Source organism: Peromyscus maniculatus, chromosome 6 (genome assembly GCF_049852395.1).
Source record: "Peromyscus maniculatus bairdii isolate BWxNUB_F1_BW_parent chromosome 6, HU_Pman_BW_mat_3.1, whole genome shotgun sequence".
Lineage (NCBI taxonomy): Eukaryota > Metazoa > Chordata > Mammalia > Rodentia > Cricetidae > Peromyscus > Peromyscus maniculatus.
Genome location: NC_134857.1, coordinates 112,470,621 through 112,489,892, shown reverse-complemented (window position 1 = coordinate 112,489,892; position 19,272 = coordinate 112,470,621). Strand labels below are relative to the sequence as shown.

General features: G+C 40.1%; 1 protein-coding gene and 1 long non-coding RNA gene across 5 annotated transcripts in view; one reads left to right on the top strand and one right to left on the bottom strand.

Moving 5' to 3' along the window:
* Positions 1-1,517, top strand: part of LOC143273992 (uncharacterized) — a 2,771-nt gene extending 1,254 nt beyond the window's left edge. The window contains exon 2 of the long non-coding RNA XR_013052370.1: positions 379-1,517. This is a non-coding gene — a long non-coding RNA (uncharacterized LOC143273992). The remainder of the gene's footprint in view (positions 1-378) is intronic.
* Positions 1-19,272, bottom strand: part of Tbck (TBC1 domain containing kinase) — a 166,016-nt gene that overhangs the window by 12,614 nt on the left and 134,130 nt on the right. For all 4 annotated transcript variants that reach the window (XM_042279946.2, XM_042279947.2, XM_076575001.1 and 1 more), the window contains exon 25: positions 6,666-6,825. In XM_042279946.2, coding sequence (XP_042135880.1) covers positions 6,666-6,825 — 160 coding nt within the window. The remainder of the gene's footprint in view (positions 1-6,665; positions 6,826-19,272) is intronic.

Sequence of the window (19,272 nt, the reverse complement as noted above, 5' to 3'; positions counted from 1 at the left end):
TCAAACAGCCAACTCATGCAACGAGCCCAGGACCTGGCACCAATGCACAGCTGCCTCCCAAACAGATCAAGCCAACTGACTGTCTCACCCGTTCAGGTGGCCTGCGGATCAGCAATTTCTTTCAGCAATACTTTGTAGTTGCAATGTACAAATTTTACCATTCCTCAATTAATTAATTCCTACTTACTATTTTTTGGAGTATATACTTTTTAAATGAGTTTTCATCCATATATAAAAATAAAAGTATGTACATATTAATGAGCAGTATTTCAATATCTGTAAAGATTGTGTAGTGTTTAAATCAGATTAAAATATATATATTTCATTAAACATTTATCATCTCTTTATGATGAAAACTTTTAAAATCCTTTCTTCTAGCTTTTGGACTGTATATAATGGCTATCTACAACATCACACTGTGCAGCAGCACATTTAAACTTACCTAATTACATTCACTTCAACTTCTGGCAACTACTATTCTACTACTACTTCAACTTCAAAAAGACCAAGGCTTTGGATATTTGACTTCCTATGCCTACCATATTACATTAACATAATGATCTCCTGTTCATCCACGTTGTCAGAAGTGACGTGAGTGACTTCATTCTTCTTGTGGCTAAATGGTATTCTGCTGCAGGTTCATCCATGCATCTGCTGGTGGACATTCAGGCTGTTTCTATTTCTTGGCTATAATGAACTGGGATGTGTTTCCTTGTCATATTGATTTCATTTCTCTTTTGATGTGCACATGTGTGCAGTTGCATATACACTTGTGTACAGAGGCCAGATTTTGACAGAGGATGTCTTCCTCAGTAACCCTTTGCCTTATTTTTTGAGACAGGGTCTCTCACTGAACTTGGAGAGCACTGATTTGCCTAGACTGGCTGATAAGCAGAAAACAGGGATTCTCCCATCTCTGCATTCTTAGTGCTGGGACTACAGGAGAACATCACTGCACACAGCTTCTTTACATGTGACCTGTGGGGAATCGAATGCTGCTCCTCATGCTTCTACAGCAAAGTTAACAAACTCAGCTCTCCCTCCAGCCCTGATTTCATCTCTTAGGCTATAATATCCACAAGTAGACACTGCATTCTCGATTTCTACTTCATATTATTTGATATTGACAAATAGCACTGCTGCTGATTTTTTCTCTTGCAGCTGATGATTTCATTAGTGTTGGTAGTTTGTTCTGGGGCTTGGGTGTTTTCCTGTATGAAATCATGTCAATGTCAAGCAGTGGTAATTTAGTTTCTTTCTGTTCTGATTTTGTCAACTTTTATTTTTTTCCCTCGTCTGATTTTGTTGACCAGGACTTCCAGTATAAGGTTGAATAAAAGAGGACATTGTTGTCTTGTTCCCGGTCCTAAGAGGGAATTCTTATCTATGTACTGTTTAGTATACTGCTGCTGCCTTCCTATAAATGGTCATTATTTTTATACCTGGTTTGCTTATCATTTATTATATAAATGAATGTTACATGCTATAAAATACTCCCCTTTCTGCACCAGTTGAAATAGTCAAATGATTGTGTACTTCATTCTGTTGGTGTGGTATATCATATTTGTGGATTTGCATACATCAACCATTCCTGCATCACTGGGATGAATTCCACTTAATCTTATGCTTTGGTATATTGTGTTTCCACTTTCATTTATTTAAAGAATTAGGCTGGGTCTGCTTTTAATCCCAGCACTCAGGAGGCAGAGGCAGGTGGATCTCTATGAGTTCGAGGTCAGCTGGGTCTACAAAGTGAGTTCCAGGATAGCCAGGGCTACACAGAGAAACCTTGTGTCAAAAAACCAAAAATCAAAAAAAACAAAAAAACAAAAAAAAAACAACCCAGGAAAATTCTTTGATTTATTCATTAATCCATTGAGTGTTCAAAAATAACTGAACTTACATGCATTTGTAGTTTATAAAGCTTTTCCTATTATTGATTTTAATATTTTCTTTGAACTGTGATTAGAAAATATATGTGATATTCAACTTTTTAAAATTTTGTTGAGAATAACTTGTTGCTTATTACACACCCTATGCTGGAGAATGTTCATATCGGAGTAAAGGGAAATATTGGGCAGCTGTTTGATGGACTGTTAAGAGCTCTTAAGCCCATGTGGTCTAGAGTATAATTTAATTTTGCTGTTTACTTCTTACCATTATTTGGTGCTCTGATACTGGGGACTGACCGCCCACCCACCCATCCACCCATCCACCCACCCATCCATCCATCCATCCATCCATCCATCCATCCATCCATCCATCCATCCATCCACCCATCCATCGACTGTAATTTTGTTTTTGACTGACTCCTTTGTCACTGACTGTGCTTATTTCCCCAGACTGATCTGAGCATGTGGAGGACTGGGTTAGGGTCATCTCCTAGTCTACGGCCACACCACCTGACCACAGCGGATCTTGTCTGAGCTCTGAACCTGGTCAGAGCTGAGCTAGTCAGTACTTGTTTTGCTGCTATGCTCCTAACCTCACACTCAGAACTTTTTACAATACTCATATATAAGTCTAGTGCAGTGAGCGCTATTACTAGGTTCCTCAAGAAACTTTACATGCCTTGTCTAAAAGCTTTCATTAATGATGAGCTTGAAATGTTATTTTCACTTTATAATTGAACAAATAATGTCTTGAAAAGGCCAAATACTAGCCCAAATTAACTCATTTAGTGAGAAAACAAGCATAGTATCGAAGCTAGGCTTACAAAATTCACATTTTTAAAATACTGTCCTATGACAGCTGGGATCCTAATCTGACCTCAGCATGAACTCAGGTGGTGATTGATTACCGAGGAGGAGGGGATGCAGGAGAATGTAATGGGCAGTGCTAACCAAGGCTTGCAAAAGCAGATTTGCTACCACTCCTGGAGATGAAGCCAGGGGCTCACAGGAGAACTGTGGTGAGAGGCTTTCCAGAGAGAAATGCTGTTTTCAGTAGAGTGACACAGCTGGCCTGAGGTCATTGTTGAGAAAGACCTAGGAGGACAAATATCCTGCTTCCTTCCAACCCATAACTGCTCAGAGCTCTTCACTAATGAACAGCCAGGATTCAGAACTCACAGGCATTTTCCTTTGTGGGCTGGAAAGACGTGTGAAGAAGGGTAGAGGATTGATCTGCAGTGGGCAGTGGAGTGAAGAGAAGCTATCCAGCACGAGCACAGACACACAGTGGAATTCCAATACCTCAAGCTGACATGCATCTAATTCAGTGCGTGTCGGGGAAGCATCCAGACTGCTATACAGATCTGGGCAGCAGAGATAAATAGGAAACCATACAAATAAGTATCTAAAGTTGTCTTTTGACCTTTGCTGAGAAACGTTACTAAAAATAGATCTTGATCCCAATCTATAATGATCACAAATGAGTTACTGTGATTGGACTGAAGCACTAGGAGCTGTGCATATAACTTGTCTAGTCATTACTGTCTATAAATGAGTCAGCAAGAAGGATGAAAGAAAAAGTAATTGATAGTAGCTGACTTCTAATAAGGATGACACTAATTTAGAATATGAAGGCTCAGTATTATTAAATATCCTATACTGCACGTGAGTATTCATTCTTATATATTTCCTTCAAATTCTGAACTTACACTTATTGGCTTGTACATAAGAGATTTTTAAATTAATGGCTTAATGAAAGAAATAATCTATGTATTGACAGACATGTTTTACCTGTATGGTAAAGTTAGATAAATGACAAATCAATATGATTAGGTTATTTGGAAGCAGTTGGCAGTTTAAGGAGTTTTAAAACTATAAGGTCTACTTGTTAGGAACTTTCTTTCAAGTGGCGAATGTTTTATGAAAACACAGCCATAGTCTGGTAAAGTGTTGTGTATGAAGTCAGAATAAGCCCACTTTAAAACCAGGACACACAGCAGCATGAGACTCAACAGCCTCCTGCGCTGAGCTAATTAGTAGCAGAGCTTACGTAGTGGTTAACAGTGTACATTCCTATCATCCGGCACATTAGGTAAACTGAATCCAGCTTTTCTCATGTTTGAGATGGGTAGAATGAGTCTCCCTTGTTTTAGCTACTTTTCCTGTTGCTGTGATTAAAAATAAACCTTGACAGAAGCAATGAAAGAAGAAAGAATTTTTATTTTGACTTAGCACAGTTCAAGAGTGTATAGTCTATTGTGTCACGATATGTGTCACATGTGTATGCAACCAGGAAACAGACACAGGGAATACAGGATGCTCAGCTTCTTTCTTCATTTAAATAACCCGGGAGTGGCACACCCAGTGGATGGGCCTTCTAGCCTCAATGCAGACAAGATAAGGCTAGCCTCAATGCAGACGAGATAAGGCCCCCTCCCCCTAGTCATGTTTAGAGACCTGTCTTCCAGATGAATCTAGATTCTGTCAGGTTGACAATTAACTCTAATCACCACACTCTGTTAACAGAGCAGTTATGGAAAACAAAAGAAGAAAACACATGTATGTACTTAGCACAGCACCACTCATATAAAGACCAGTCCATAATTTGGACTATTGTTGGGATTCCTTCCTAAGGCTGTATGTCACCTGGAACCTAGAAGTATGTGATTCTCAATAGTGATATGGATGTATGGAATGGTATGGCACTACTGACTATGTATGTATGCAGCAGTCATAAAGTGACATCTTACATCAAAACAATACTACCATGGCTGTAATTATATATGCTGTCACTGACTTGGGATTATGGATTTAAGTGACCAGCTACTTACTACACTAACTTTCTTGAAAAGGGTACATTTAGATATTCTGTTACATATTATATATTATCACAATTTATATGAAAGGTGTGATTTTTGACATAATTAGTAAAGTTTCAAAGTCAAGGCTGGCCTTCATTCAATGTCAAAAGTAAGTACTGTCCTTATCCCTGCACTTCTAAAACAATTTTTAGATATTTTAAATATTTTTGTGTATTCATTCATTCATTCATTCATTCATTCCGTGTGTGTGTGTACACATACACATACATGTGGAGGTTGGAGAACCACTTGTGGAAGTCGTGTTTCTCCGCCCACCATGTGGGTCCTAGGGATTAACTCAGCTTGTCAGTTTTGGAGAAAGTGCCTTTACCCACTGAGCCATCTTGCCCACCAAGTTTCGGAAACTTAAAATGACCAAAATTCTTCAAGTTCTCATGTCAGCACATTTTTAATAACCATATTTATGGTTTGTCCCTTCTATAGAGACATAAAGGAAAATGGCTGGGAATACTTTAACCTCCATTCCTAGGCAAATCTCTCAACACACTGCCGACCCTCCTTTGGTCTCCCTTTTTATTCTGCCTGAGGTGCCATGGGATTCATTTGATTGGTAATCTGGGAAAGCTCTGCCTGTGTTCTACAGGGAGCTAGTAACTGCTGCTTTAATAGGAATGATTCTTCCTCACTTGGCTTGGATGGGATGGGTTCTGCATTCACTCAACACAGGAATATTCTCTACCGACTCTGGGGATGTCGTTTGTGACCCTGCATGGCTCTCATATGCTGTAGTCTCCCACACCTTTCTTTATCTTTCATTCTTTCTTTGAGATAGGATCTCTCTACATAGTCCTGACACTTGCTACACTTGCTATGTAGATAGACCAGGCTGGCCTTGAACTCAGAGATCCATCTGCCAAGACTTCTGAGTGTTGAGATTAAAGGTGTATGCTGCCACACCAGGCTCCACTTTCTCTCTTTCTTTATTCTTCTCTCTCTCTCTCTGTCTTTCTCTCTCTCTCTCTCTCTCTCTCTCTCTCTCTCTCTCTCTCTCCCTCCCTCCTTCTTCCTTTCTTCTCTCTCTCTCTGTCTTTCTCTCTCTCTCTCTCACTCTCCTCTCTCTATCTCTTTCTTGGTGGTAATTTTTAGCAGTCATATCTACTTTTTATTTTGCAGTTTGCTTAGAATATAGTCAATTGTTCTCTCAATCTGGAGAGGGAGTCCAGCTTTTTGTTTCACACATCTTAAACAGATACTAACCCTTGAGTTTCTAGTCAACAAAATCTTACCAAAGTCCAACAAATGCCACCTAGGCAGCTTCAAAAGCCTATGTTCTGGCCCTGATTCTCTGATAGAAGTTCAGTCTGTATTTTTGAAATTTCAAAAAGCAGCTAGGAAAAAAAAAATCCCTGGAAACCTATGCTGTCATATTAATTTTTATTTCATTATAACAAAATAATGGAGGTAGCTGACTTTATAGAGAAAGGAAGCTTAGACAGCTCATATTTAGTTGCAAAGGGAGGAAGTCCAAAGGCGTACAGTCAATGCCCACTGTGGATGGCACTAATGTATATGGAGGTATCAGAAGTCAGTGACTAGGGCCTACAGTCCCTTACAGAGGCAAACCTCCACTAACCAGAGGACTTCCTACTAGGACCCGCCTCTTAAAGGTCCACCTTTTAATATCCTCAAACTTAGGACCCAGCTCCTAACACTGACAAGTAACACCAGCAGCTCTGGGTTTTCCTAAGCCTCCTAACACTCATCCTGATGCTGAAAACAGGAGGTGGGGAGGAAGGAGGCTTCCCTGAGAGACAAATCTAGGAAAGAATACAGACAGATCCGTAGAGCTGGGCTTATCTACGACTGACTCTGAAGAAACCTATTTACAACCACCTGGACAGTAGGCAGGAACAGTTCAGAACACGTGCAGGACATTTCTGAGTACACTTACCTCAGCTGTGTGCTTTGCCACGTGCCCCACGATCACAATGACCTTCCCTTTGAAATTCTGAAGCATCATGGTGTAAGGGCCCTGGCTGAGCTCTCCCTCGGCGGTGAACGCAGCGCTGAACGGGATGTTGATGCTGCCTGCGATGTGACCTCGGAGAAAGCTGACAGAGGAGCTAAGGAAAGTGGTCTTTTTCTTTCTGTTTTTGGAGTCTTGAGCGTCTGAGAAAAACAGAGGTAACTCACTCCTAGACAACAGTACTAAACATTTCCATGTTCACCCGAGTATTTCATCTAAACAGAGTAAGATCCTCTAAGGAGGAAGAAAATGAAATTGGAAAATGAAAAGAGAAAGGAAGAGCATCTTGAGATGTACTTATCAGTGGAATCTGAAAGTGCTCCGACCCAGTGAAGCCACAGTCACCGACAGGCTGCAGTCTGTGTGCCATCAAGTTCTCAGCACAACCGGGGTTCTTTAAAGGAGATGCACTGGCAAGCGGACTGTCTCAGGGCAAATCTGACACTGAAAATACCGGCAAAGGAGATGCTAAGTCAAACTCCACTCAGAACTGTTAGAGGCCATCAGCCCCAGCTGGAAACTGTTCTGCTGCAGGTTAATGCGTCCCGCAAACTGAACCGACAGATCCATTATTCTGATTTTATAACATCCAAAAGGGGCCATGTCTGATGGTTCTTAAACTTGAGGAGAATTCTATGGTCTAATTGACTATTACTGTTAGTTTAGAAAACAAAGACATCCATTAACCTACAATACTTAGAAATGACATAAGATCTTAAACATATACTTTTAATTACTTAGTGAAGGATATAATTGGATGAATAAAAATAGAACTTTGGAAATTGAAAAGATACGGCTTCACATAGAAAACCATAGAGGAGATGTATGAGATGTAACAGACTGCATCAACTTGGGAGGACAGGGAAGGGATTTCACTGATGAAGTGATGGCAAGGTCAAACCCGGAAGAATAAAAGTTAAGACAAAGGAATGGAATGGAGGAGGGGATGAAAGTTTAGGCAGTGGGGAAGCATATGCCCAGTTAAGGGCAAGGAAGGACAATGCTATGTAATTTAGAGCATGAAGTAAAAAGGGAGGTAGAGGCTAGCCTGTGCCTGGTGTTGTTTATGATAATGATCTTTATTCTGCTAGTAAGGAAAGTCAAGTATTTTAAGCAGAAAAACAGCACACTGGATTTGCACTTGAGCACCAACCACTGTGGGGAAAGCTCAAAGGAAAGTGCATGCTCATCCAGTCCAGTTTAGGTCTTATCTCCACTCTTTCTTAGGAACCATGGACCACGAAGGGCTGTTTAGGTGTTCAATAGAGCCCTTGCCCAAACTTCCATGTGAGAGACTTAAGACAAGTGATAGTTTTAAAGGTTATGACACAAGCAAGCTGTGTTTTCACTCTAAACGTCTCACCACAGAAGGGAAAATATTCTAACTACACACTGAAGTGACAGTTGTCCCAGTCTGTACACTCGTCCACTATTATTCTTTCTCTCTCCAGCTCATTAGTGGAAAGAGGAGGGATCCCATGCTTCTGCTTTCTAGAACAGGTGGGGAGCAGGAAGAAAAAAAATTTAACACTAATAATCAAGTACATTCTGAAAAAAACGATGAGAGATAAAATCCACATTGGAATTGCAGTGGACATTGTTTAGAGAATTCCAGAATGGGAACACTCTTTATAAGCACAGGCAGAGTCCCCTTCAACTTTTGACGCATGTCATCAATACCTGGCTGGTCAGAATTTCTCGAACACAATTAGTCAATAGTCTCAATCGCAGTCTTCATGAACAATGGGGACTTTTAAGAATAAGAACCCCGAAAATACTTGAAAATAGTTAAGCAATTTTGTTTTTAGTAAAGATAACTTAAAAGTGACATTATTTAATACCAACTAGGAGTCCAATTGCTCATTTTTCCTCAGCAGGCCTGAATCAGCTGCCAGAAAGAACTGTTCCTCAGACAGCACGTGTGGACTGCGACCAGCTTTCCTTTGGTGGCTTTACAGCAGCAAAGCAATGCAAACTGTCCCAGTCATGTGCTGGGAGGACATGTCGTCCACACAGCCACCTGGTCCTTCTTGTTTGGACAGCCCAGACACTGCCCTTGGTGAAAGCCTGACCCTAGACCATGGTGTTTATCCTACCATACCATGTCATGGCTGGTGGAGAGGAGGATATGGAGGATAGAGCTAGGAACCTGATGCAAACTGGGCAAGTCTTATTTTCCCTCTCAAAAATGAGAAACAAAAAACAATGCTTACATATGTTAAGGTTTTAAACATAAAATCCCATTTGAATGCCTCTATACAGAATGTTAACCACATAACAGAAAATCAGAATCTCAGACTCCAGAAGAAAAACTGCTTAAAGTTACATTCTCTGAATACTTGGTTTTAAAAAGTAAGTTGCCTGCATGTAAATGTCCAATAACATTAACTAAAATCACAGATACATCTGGGTAATTTTTACATGCTACTTAGTATGTACTTTTAAAGGAGACTTGTCTATACTGCATTTTTATCGCGAAAAGCATGTTATTAACTTGTTATTTCCCCAGAATTTTCTGTTAGTTATGCTTTATGGTTTGATTTTTTTTAAAGTGGAGATTAAATGTCAAAATGTTTGACACAATATGAAAATAAGAGTTTTGGAGAGGAGGACAGTTCTGTCCAAACCCCACTGTACTCTGGAAGAAAACATCAAGGAGCAGAGCCTTAGCCCACAGTGCCCTGCAGTGCGGTCCTGGAAACCATCTAGGAACACCCTTCCCAGACACTCTGTCAAGAAGCGGAGACTGAGTAAGCGCAGATGTCTGGACACACAAGGCTGGCAAGCTCTCCATCTTCCACCCGCGACTGCGCTACTGGCAAACAGCAGAGGAGCACGGGCCAGCCTGTTATAGATGAGTGCATTTACAACGAGCAGCCTCTTTTGTTTAGTACACTTGACAATGAAGGAACCAAGCTTAGTTACTCAAGGACCTTCTGCCCTTGGTAATTACGTTTCATTGCTCACAGCACAAATCCTTATATGGCTGACATTAAGATGAAGTAGAGTGACTCTCTCCTTTCCCTCTGGCAGACACCCCTGCCCAACCACAGGCCACACCTACCAGAAGACCAGGTAGGCTGCCCACCTGTGTACCTCCTCTACTTGGTGTGGCCCCCGCCCCCCAACACTTTTCCCAATCCCCTCTCCCCTTTCAGTCACTGTGTTCCAATCCTCAGCTCCAGTGCTGACTGACTCCTTGCTGGACCAGAGACCACACCTGCAGCTAGAACTCCAGGTAGGCCACCTGCCCTCGGACCTCCTCCACTCTCTTGATGCCCCATACCCTGGACTCTATCTCCAAGCCTGTTTGTGGTGATATATTGTGTACCCCAATATATTGTGTACGCTAATAAACTTATCTGGGGATCAGAGGATAGAGCCAGCCACTAGAATAGACATAGAGGCAAAGACAATGATGTCATCCTTAATCCTATCACTTAGTAATCCTATCACTCGGGAGGCAGAGATCTGTCTGGATCTCTGTGAGTTCAAGGCCACACTGGGAACAGAACCAGGTGTGGTGGTGGCATGTGTCTTTAATCTCAGCACTAGGAAGGAAGGAAGATGGCAGGGGATAGAAAGGTATATAAGGTGTGAATAAACAGGAAGTCTTGCTCTGGAACCTGAGGAGTTGGAAAGGTGAGATTGGCTGTGGCTTGTTCTGTTTCTCATCTTTCAGTTTTCACCCCAATATCTGGCTCTGGGTTTTGTTTTGTTTTTTTATTAATAAGATCTTTTAAGGTTCATGTTACACCTGTCTCCCCTTCTTGTCCCTGTGTCCCAGCTGCCAGTTTGGGTGGAGACTCCCTGCTGGATCAGACCCATGCAGGCTACCAGAACTCTACGTTGTCCACCCATCAGCAGCCCTCCTCCACTCTCTCAGTGTGCCCCCCGCCCCCACCTGACACTATTCCCAATCTCCCTTGCTTGTTGATGTGTTTCATGCCCCAACTCAGGTATTGAACCCCCGCTGCTCAATCACAGGCCACATGGGTCAGAGAGGAACAAAACATCCACCCAACGAAGACAAACCCAGAAATCAGCACAGAGACACAGATGCCTAGAGTAAGAAAACAATCAACAACAGCCAGGGTGGTATGAAATCAGCAGAGCCCAGCTATTCTACTACGGTAAGCCCTGAGAATTCCAACACAGCTGAAGTATAAGAAAAAGATCTTAATCAACTTTATCAAGATGATAGAGGTCCTTAAAGAAGAAGCAAATATGTCCCTTAAAGAAATCAAGGAAAAGACAAACAAAAATTTGGAGGAAATGAATAAATCTTTTGAAGAGAGACCCTGTCTGCCAAGTGATCAGATTAAGGGCATGTACTATCACTGCCTGACTTTTGTGTTTACTTAAAATGACTTGCTATTTCCTCTGATCTCCAGGCAAACTTTATTTATTAACATACAAATAAAATATCACCACATTTAAGCATAAATAAAATATCACCACAACAAAATGAGGGAATTCTGGAAATGAAAAATCTAGGTAAGTGAACAGGAACTACAGAGATAAGCTTCACCAACAGAATACAAGAGATGGATAGGGATTAACAATCATTGACATTTCTCAATATCAATGGACTCAATTTCCCAATAAAAAGACAGAGACTAACAGAATATATTCGAAAACAGGATCCACCCTTCTGCTGCATCCAAGAAACACAACTCAACATCAAAGATAGATAATACCTCAGAGTTAAGGGCTGGAGAAAGATTTTCCAAGCAAATGGACCTAAGAAGCAAGCTGGTGTAGTTATCCTAATATCCAATTAAAATAGATTTCAAACCAAAATTAATCAAAAGAGACAGGGAAGGACACTTTATACTCATTAAAGGAAAAATCCACCAAAATGATGTTTCAATTCTTAACATGAATTCCCTGAATGCAAGGGCACCCACATTTGTAAAAGAAACATTACTTAAGCTTAACTCACACAGTGACACTCACACACTGATAGTGGGAGACTTCAAAACCACACTCTCACCAATAGACAAGTCATCTAGACAAAAACTAAAAAGAGAAATACTGGAGCTAACATATTATAAACAAAATGGATCTAACAGATATCTATAGAACATTTCACCCAAACACAAAAGAATATACATTCTTCTCAGCACCTTATGGGACTTTCTCCAAAATTCAACATATACTTGGTCAAAAAGCAAGTTTTAGCAAATACAAGAAGAAATACCCACCTACCTCCTATAGATCACCATGGATTAAAGCTGGATTTCAACAACAGAAACAACAGGTAGCCTACAAACTCATGGAAATTGAACAACTCTCTACTGAATCACTGCTGGGTCAAGACAGGAAAAAAAAAAGAAATTAAAGACTTCCTAGAATACAATGATAATGAATTTACAACAGGACCAAACTTATGGGACACAATGAAAGTGGTGCTAAGAGGAAAGTTCATAGCATTAGCTGCCTACATAAAGGATTTAGAGGTTTTCAGCAATTTAACAACTTAACAGCACACCTGAAAGTTCTAGAACAAAAAGAAGCAAGCATACCCAAGAGGAAGAGATGGCAGGAAATAATCAGAGAGCTGAAATCAATAAAATAGAAACACAGAGAACAAAATGTAGAATCAATGAAACAAAAAGTTGGTTCTTTGAGACAATCAACAGGATAGACAAATCCTTATCCAAACTAACTAAAAGACAGAGGCTATCCAAATTAACAAAATCATAAATGAAAAGGGGGACATAACAACAGACACCAAGGAAATCCAAAGAATCATTAGTTCATACTTTAAAAACCTGTGCTCCACAAAATTGGAAAATCTAAAAGAAATGGACAATTTTCTCAATAGATATCACTTACCAAAGTTAAATCAAGATCAGATAAACAATTTAAATAGACACATAAGCCCTAAGGAAATAGCAGTCATTAAAAGTCTCCCAACCATGAAAAGCCCAAGGTTTAGCATAGAATTCTACCAAATTTTTCAATGAAGAGAGAACATTAATACTACTCAAATTATTCCACAAAATGTAAATAGAAGGAACATTGCCAAATTCATTTTAGGAGGCCACAGTCACACACACCCCCACATACTCAAAACACACAAAGATTCAACAAAGAGAATTACATACAGACCAATTTCTCAAATGAACATACAAAAATACTCAACAAAGCACTCACAAACCAACTAAGAACAGATCAAAAAGATCATCCATCATGATCAAGTAGGTTTCATCCTAGAGATGCAAGGATAACTCAACACGAAAATTTGTCAATGTCATCTACCATATAAACAAACTGAAAGAAAAAAAAAAAACACATGTGAGTTCGAGGCCTGCCTGGTCTACAGAGTGAGGCACCAAAACTACACAGAGAAACCCTGTCTTGAAAAACCAAAAAGTCTTAGAGAGATTAGGGATACAAGAGACACTTACACAAAATAGCACAATTTAATGCAAGCCTATACCTAACATCAAATTAAATGGAGAGAAACTCAAAGCAATTTCACTAAACTCAGGAACAAGACAAGGCTGTTCACTCTCTCCATATTTATTCAACATACTACTTGAAGTTCTAGCTAGAGCAATAAGACAACTAAAGGAGATCAAAGGGATATAAATTGGAAAGGAATAAGTCAAAGTATTTTTATTTGCAGATGATAGTATGCTGTGGAATGGTCTTTCTATATGTTGTGAATATGTGTTGATACTATTGGTTAATAAGGAAGCTGCTCTGGCCTATGGCAAGACAGATTATAGCCAGGAAGGTAATTCAAGAGAGAGAGGGGGAGGAGAAAGGTAGAGTCAGAGCAGACACCAGCCAGCTGACCAAGGAGCAACATGCCAACAGACCAGTAATGCCACAGCCATGTGGCAAAATATAGATTAATAGAAATGGGTTAATTTAAGATGAAAGCACTAGCTAGCAAGAAGCCTGAACCATAGACCAAACTGTTTGTAATTAATATTAAGCCCCTGACTGGTTATTTGGGTACTGGCAGGCAGAGAGAAAAGCTTTTGGTTACAATAGTATATATAGGCGACCCCTGAAAGTCTACCAGGGAACTCTTACAGCTGATAAGCACCTTCAGTAAAGTGGCTGGATTCAAGATTAACTAAAAAAAAATTCAGTAGCCCTCTTAAATTCAAATGACAAATGGACTGAGAAAGAATTCAGGGAAATAACACCTTTCATAATTGCCACAAACAATATAAAATATCTTGGAGTAACCCTAACCAAGTAAGTGAAAGACAAACTTCAAATCTTTGAAGAAAGAAATAGAAGAAGACATCAGAAGATGAAAAGATCTCCCATGTTCATGGATCAGCAAGATTAACATAGTAACAATGGCCATTCTACCAAAAGCAACCTACAGATTTAACATAATCCCCATCAAAATCCCAACACAGATCTTTACAGATCTTGAAAGGACAATACTCAATTTCATATGGAAAATAATAACAAGAAAAACAAACTCAGGATAGCTAAAACAATCTTGAACAATAAAAGAACTTACAAAGGTATCACCATCCCTGATTTTCAACTCTACTACAGAGCTGTCGTAATACAATCCACATGATATTGACATAAAAACAGACATGTTGCTCAATGGAATCAACTCAAAGACCCAGGCATAAATCCACACACTTATGGACACCTGCTTCTTGATAAGACAGAAATACACAATGGAAAAAGGAAAGCATCTTCAACAAATGGTGCTGGTCTAACTGAATGTCTACATGTAGAAGAATGCAAATAGAACCATATTTATGACCCTGTACAAAACTCAACTCCAAGTGGATCAAAGACCTCAACAGAAAACCAGATACACTGAACTTGATAGAAGAGAAAGTAGGGAACAGCCTTGAATGCATTGGCACAGCAGACAACTTCTTAAATACTGATACCACAGTCACTAAGATCAGTTAATACATGGAACCTCTTGAAACTGAAACACTTTTGTAAAGCAAAGGACACTATCAATAGGACAAAACAGCACCAGACAGAATGGGAAAAGATTTCCCCAACTCCACATCTGACAGAGGGCTAATTTCCAAAATATATGAAGAACTCAAGAAACTAGACATCAACAAACCAAATAATCCAATTAAAAAATGGGATACAGACCTCAACAGAGGAATCTTAAATGTCTGAGAAACAGTAAAGAAATGTTCAACATCCTTAACCATCAGGGAAATGAAAATTGAAAACTTTTTTGGGATTCCATCTTACACCTATCAGAATGACTAACATTAAAAACACAAGTGACAGCTCATGCTGGTGAGGATATAAAGCAAAGGGAACACTCTTTCATTGCTGGTGGTAGTGTAAATTGTATAGCCACTTTAGAAACCAATATGGTGGTTTCTCAGAAAATTGAGAATTGATCTACCTTACAACTCATCTATACTACTCTTGGGCATAACCCCAAAGGGCACTCCATGCTACCACAAGGACACACAACTATGTTCAAAGCAGCTTTACTCATAATAGCTAGAAACTGGAAACAACTTAGATGTCCCTCAACTGAAGAATAAAGAAATTATCATTTACACAATGGAATATTTATAAAGAAATTATCATTTACACAATGGAATATTACTCAACAGTTAAAAAAATGACATCATAAAATTTGCTGGCAAATGGATAGAACTAGAAAAGATCATCCTGAGTGAGATAACTCAGATTCAGAAAGACAAACATGGTATGTGCTCACTCATAAGTGGATATTAGCTAAAGTAAAGGTAGTTATGCTACAATCCACAGAACCAAAGAGGCTAAGTGAAACCAAAGAGGGCTCAAGGGGATGCATGGGTCACCCTGGGAAAGTGAAATTGAACAGATTTTGTGGGTGAACTGAAGGCAGGTAGGGATGAGGACAGAAGGGTTCATGTGGGGTATGGAGGGATGGAGGGAGAGAGTCTGGGGAGAGATGACTGGAATTGGGGAGGGTCTTTAGGGGAGAGGTAGAAACCTAGTGCAGTGGAAACTTCCTGGAATCTATGAGGGTGATCCTAGTGAGGACTCCTAGTAATGGAGGATATGGAGACTGAACTGGACATATTCTGTAACCAGGGAAGGCTTTCCATGCCCAACACTGCCTGGATGACCAGGAACTAGAAGCTGAATAGCCCAGAGACTTAGGGTAGAAACAAATAGGACTGCAGAAAGAAAAAAAAAAAGGTCAATGAAAGGATTCTTAATGGTATTCTGCTATAGTCATAGTTCTATTATACTCATAGATCAGTGCCTAGCCCAATTGTCATCAGAGAGGCTTCCTCAGGCAGTTGATGGGAGCAGGTGCAGAGACTCACAGACAAACATTAGATAGAACTCCAGGAACCCCGCAGAAGAGGGAGAGGAAGGATTGTAGGAGCTAGAGGGATGGCGGACACGAGGAGCCCACAGATTCAACTAAGCAGTGCTCACAGGGGCTCACAGAAACTGAAGTGACAATCACAGAGCCTGCTTAGGTCTATGTTAGTTCCTCTGCATATGTTATGGCTGTTTAGCTTGGGAATTTTATGGAAGCTCTGTTGTAGAATATTATTTTAAGATGTGTTACCTTTGTTTATGCTGTGGAACATTTATTTAATGATGCAAAGATGTGTTGCATTCTTTTATGTTGCATTTGTTTAACTCTGTGAAGCTGTGTTACTTTGCCTGTCTAAAACATCTGATGGTCTAATAAAGAGCTGAATGACCAATAGCAAGGCAATAAGGAGAAATAAATAAAAGAAATAAATAAGGAGAAATCTTGGTAAAAGAAGAAAGAGCAAGGAATCAGAGAGGAAGGAGGAGGATTTCAGGGGCCGGCCACCTGGCCACCCAGCTACACAATCAGACATGGAGTAAGAAGGAAAGAAAAGGTATACAGTAACAGAGAAAGATAAAAGCCCTGAAGCCAAAGGTAGATGGGATAACTTAAATTAAGAAAAGCTGGTGAAAAATAAGCCAAGCTAAGACTGGGCATTTATAATTAAGAATAAGCCTCCATGTGCATTTATTTGGGAGTTGAGTGGTGGACCCCTCAAAAGAGCAAAGAGCCAAAGAGTAAAAACAACCAACAACAGGACTCCTAATAGTGGGAGTGGGGTTGTCTCTGACTATTTTGGCTGCTCTTGGTACCATTTTCCTTCTACTGGGTTGCCTCATCAAGCCTTGATATGAGGGTTTGTGCCTAGTCTTATTGCATCTTGTTATGATGCCATGTTCAGTTGATATCCCTGGAGGCCTGCTCTTTTCAGAAGGGAAAGGGAGGAGGAGTGTATCTGGGAGAGAGGGAAGGGGGAGACTTGGAAGAGAGGAGGGAGGAGAAACTATGGTTGGCAAGTACTGTATGCGAGAAGAAATAAGAAAAAATAGGAAGTAGAACTTCTTTGGGCAATTTCTGCACACTGTAGAGGTGATTAGAGGTATGTAGTTGATTACATTTTGTTAAAACCTGTTGAGTTCTTAAAAAAATCACAAATACTGAGTATCTCAGTTTTTTCTTTGTTGCTGTGGTAAAATACCCTAAACAAAAGCAACACATGGAGAAAGGTTTATTTAGCTTACAGTTCATTCTACCACAATGGAAAGTCAAGGCAGAAGGAGGTTGAAAAAACTGGTCACATTGCATCCAAAATCAAGAAACAGAGTGTGAGGACTGCTTGTACTCAGCTAACACTTTCCTTTTATACAGCCCAGGACCAAGCGCAGGGAATGGTACCTCATATTTTCAGTGTACTTTTCCCCCCTCAATTAACTTTATCAATGTAATCCCACATAGGCATGTCTAGAGACTAAATAATCTCTTGGAGATGTGTCTGGAGCTTTGTCTCTGAGGTGATTCTGGATAAGATGACAATTATTACTATCACACTGAGCATATCTTATTTGTGAAGTGTATATCTATCTATCTATCTATCTATCTATCTATCTATCTATCTATCTATCTATCTATCTATCTATCTATCTCATATAGGTAAATTGAGAGTGCTCATATCACAGAAATGCTCATAGCATATGTTTTTACTTCATAAAAAATTATCTCCTTTAAAATGCATGGTCAAAACTGAACTCAGAAACAATCTCATATTTCTGAATTCTGATAGAACACATTATTTTGTTGGGTACTGTGGTCTAAACCCTCTTAATCAGACCATGCCAACCTCACCAATTATGAAATCAGGCCTGCTTTCTGTGTTAACTAGTTTAAATAATGAAGCAATATACCTTTAGACCCATTGGAAGCCTGGACCTTTACTAATAGCCCCAAAGCGAAGCAGAACGAAGCCTGTGGTCGCTCCATATGCAACTGAGAAGCACCAACTGCAATCAGAAATGTTCAGACGTCACTTTCTTTACACCTCTATTGCTACGCATTTGGATTGGCATCAGCAGCACCCCATCACCCAAGTTTAAGATCTCACTTTCAACACCTCATCAGGGCCCCCACAACTTCCACTCCAGTGAATCTCACCTTCCCCCGATTCCTGCAATGGTCTGCCAATGTAAGACAGCGGTTACCCTGAGCTCAGAGGACTGCAGAAGCAGCTGTCTAAAACTTTTGCTTCTCCCCACCCCAGAAAAATCCACTTTATTCATAATTTTTTCAAGTTAAAATTTTATAAACGAAGCGGCCAGATGACAACATTCCTGCTGAGAAACCTTCCATGGCCCAGATCTCTCAGTTTAGCCCTCATGAACGAGGCCCTAATAACTCCCATTTCAAATGGACTCATTTGGCTGCCTTTCTGCCTGGTTCATGTAATTTTCTCTGCCTAAATACTTTTTCTTTAGACAGGGCCTCTACATCCGTGTGCCCCTGTGCCAGCTTCCCGAGCGGGTGCTCAGGTTACAGGCTTGAGCTGCTGGTTCCTTTGTACTTCTCTGTAATCTCTTAAACGTGTCCTTAGCCTCTCTGGACCTGATCCTGTAAGGATTGTATTTTGTCTTCTTTCCCTTTGCTCACCGAAACACTACTTGTGTTTAAACAGCCATCATCTGGCTCAGCTACCCATCCTTGTATTCCTATGACATTGTGGGTATGACTCACATCACAGTGTGATGCAATCATCTGTTTAAAAAGTCCATTCTACCTATATGACTGGGGAAAAGGGGCTCTGCTTTCACTTTGTATCCCTGTTGCCTAGCAAATGTCTACACAGGACCGACTGCTTTGGATCTAGGGCTAAAACAGCAAATGGCACCAACTGCTACTGTAGCTCTGACATTAACCCAAGCAGCGGAGAGACTCCTCAGCAGTGCGACCATACACCCCACATGAAGGGAGATCCATCCATCCATGAATGGACTGATTAATTCAAAGAGACGGAATACAAACTTACATAGGATTAGCAAAATCGTGAAGAACCTCCTTATCTCCTGTCTTCCTCTGACCACAGGTATCTCCACAGTACTTTGAAAATATTTTCAGAAATGAATTTTTAAGGACTAGTGAAAAGAATAATGTTAGCATTCACTGAGTATGGTGTAATACTGAAAACAGTTGGGGTTGGTTTTAGAATAAGTATAAGCATTCAGCTGTACTTCCTGTTTTTTCTCT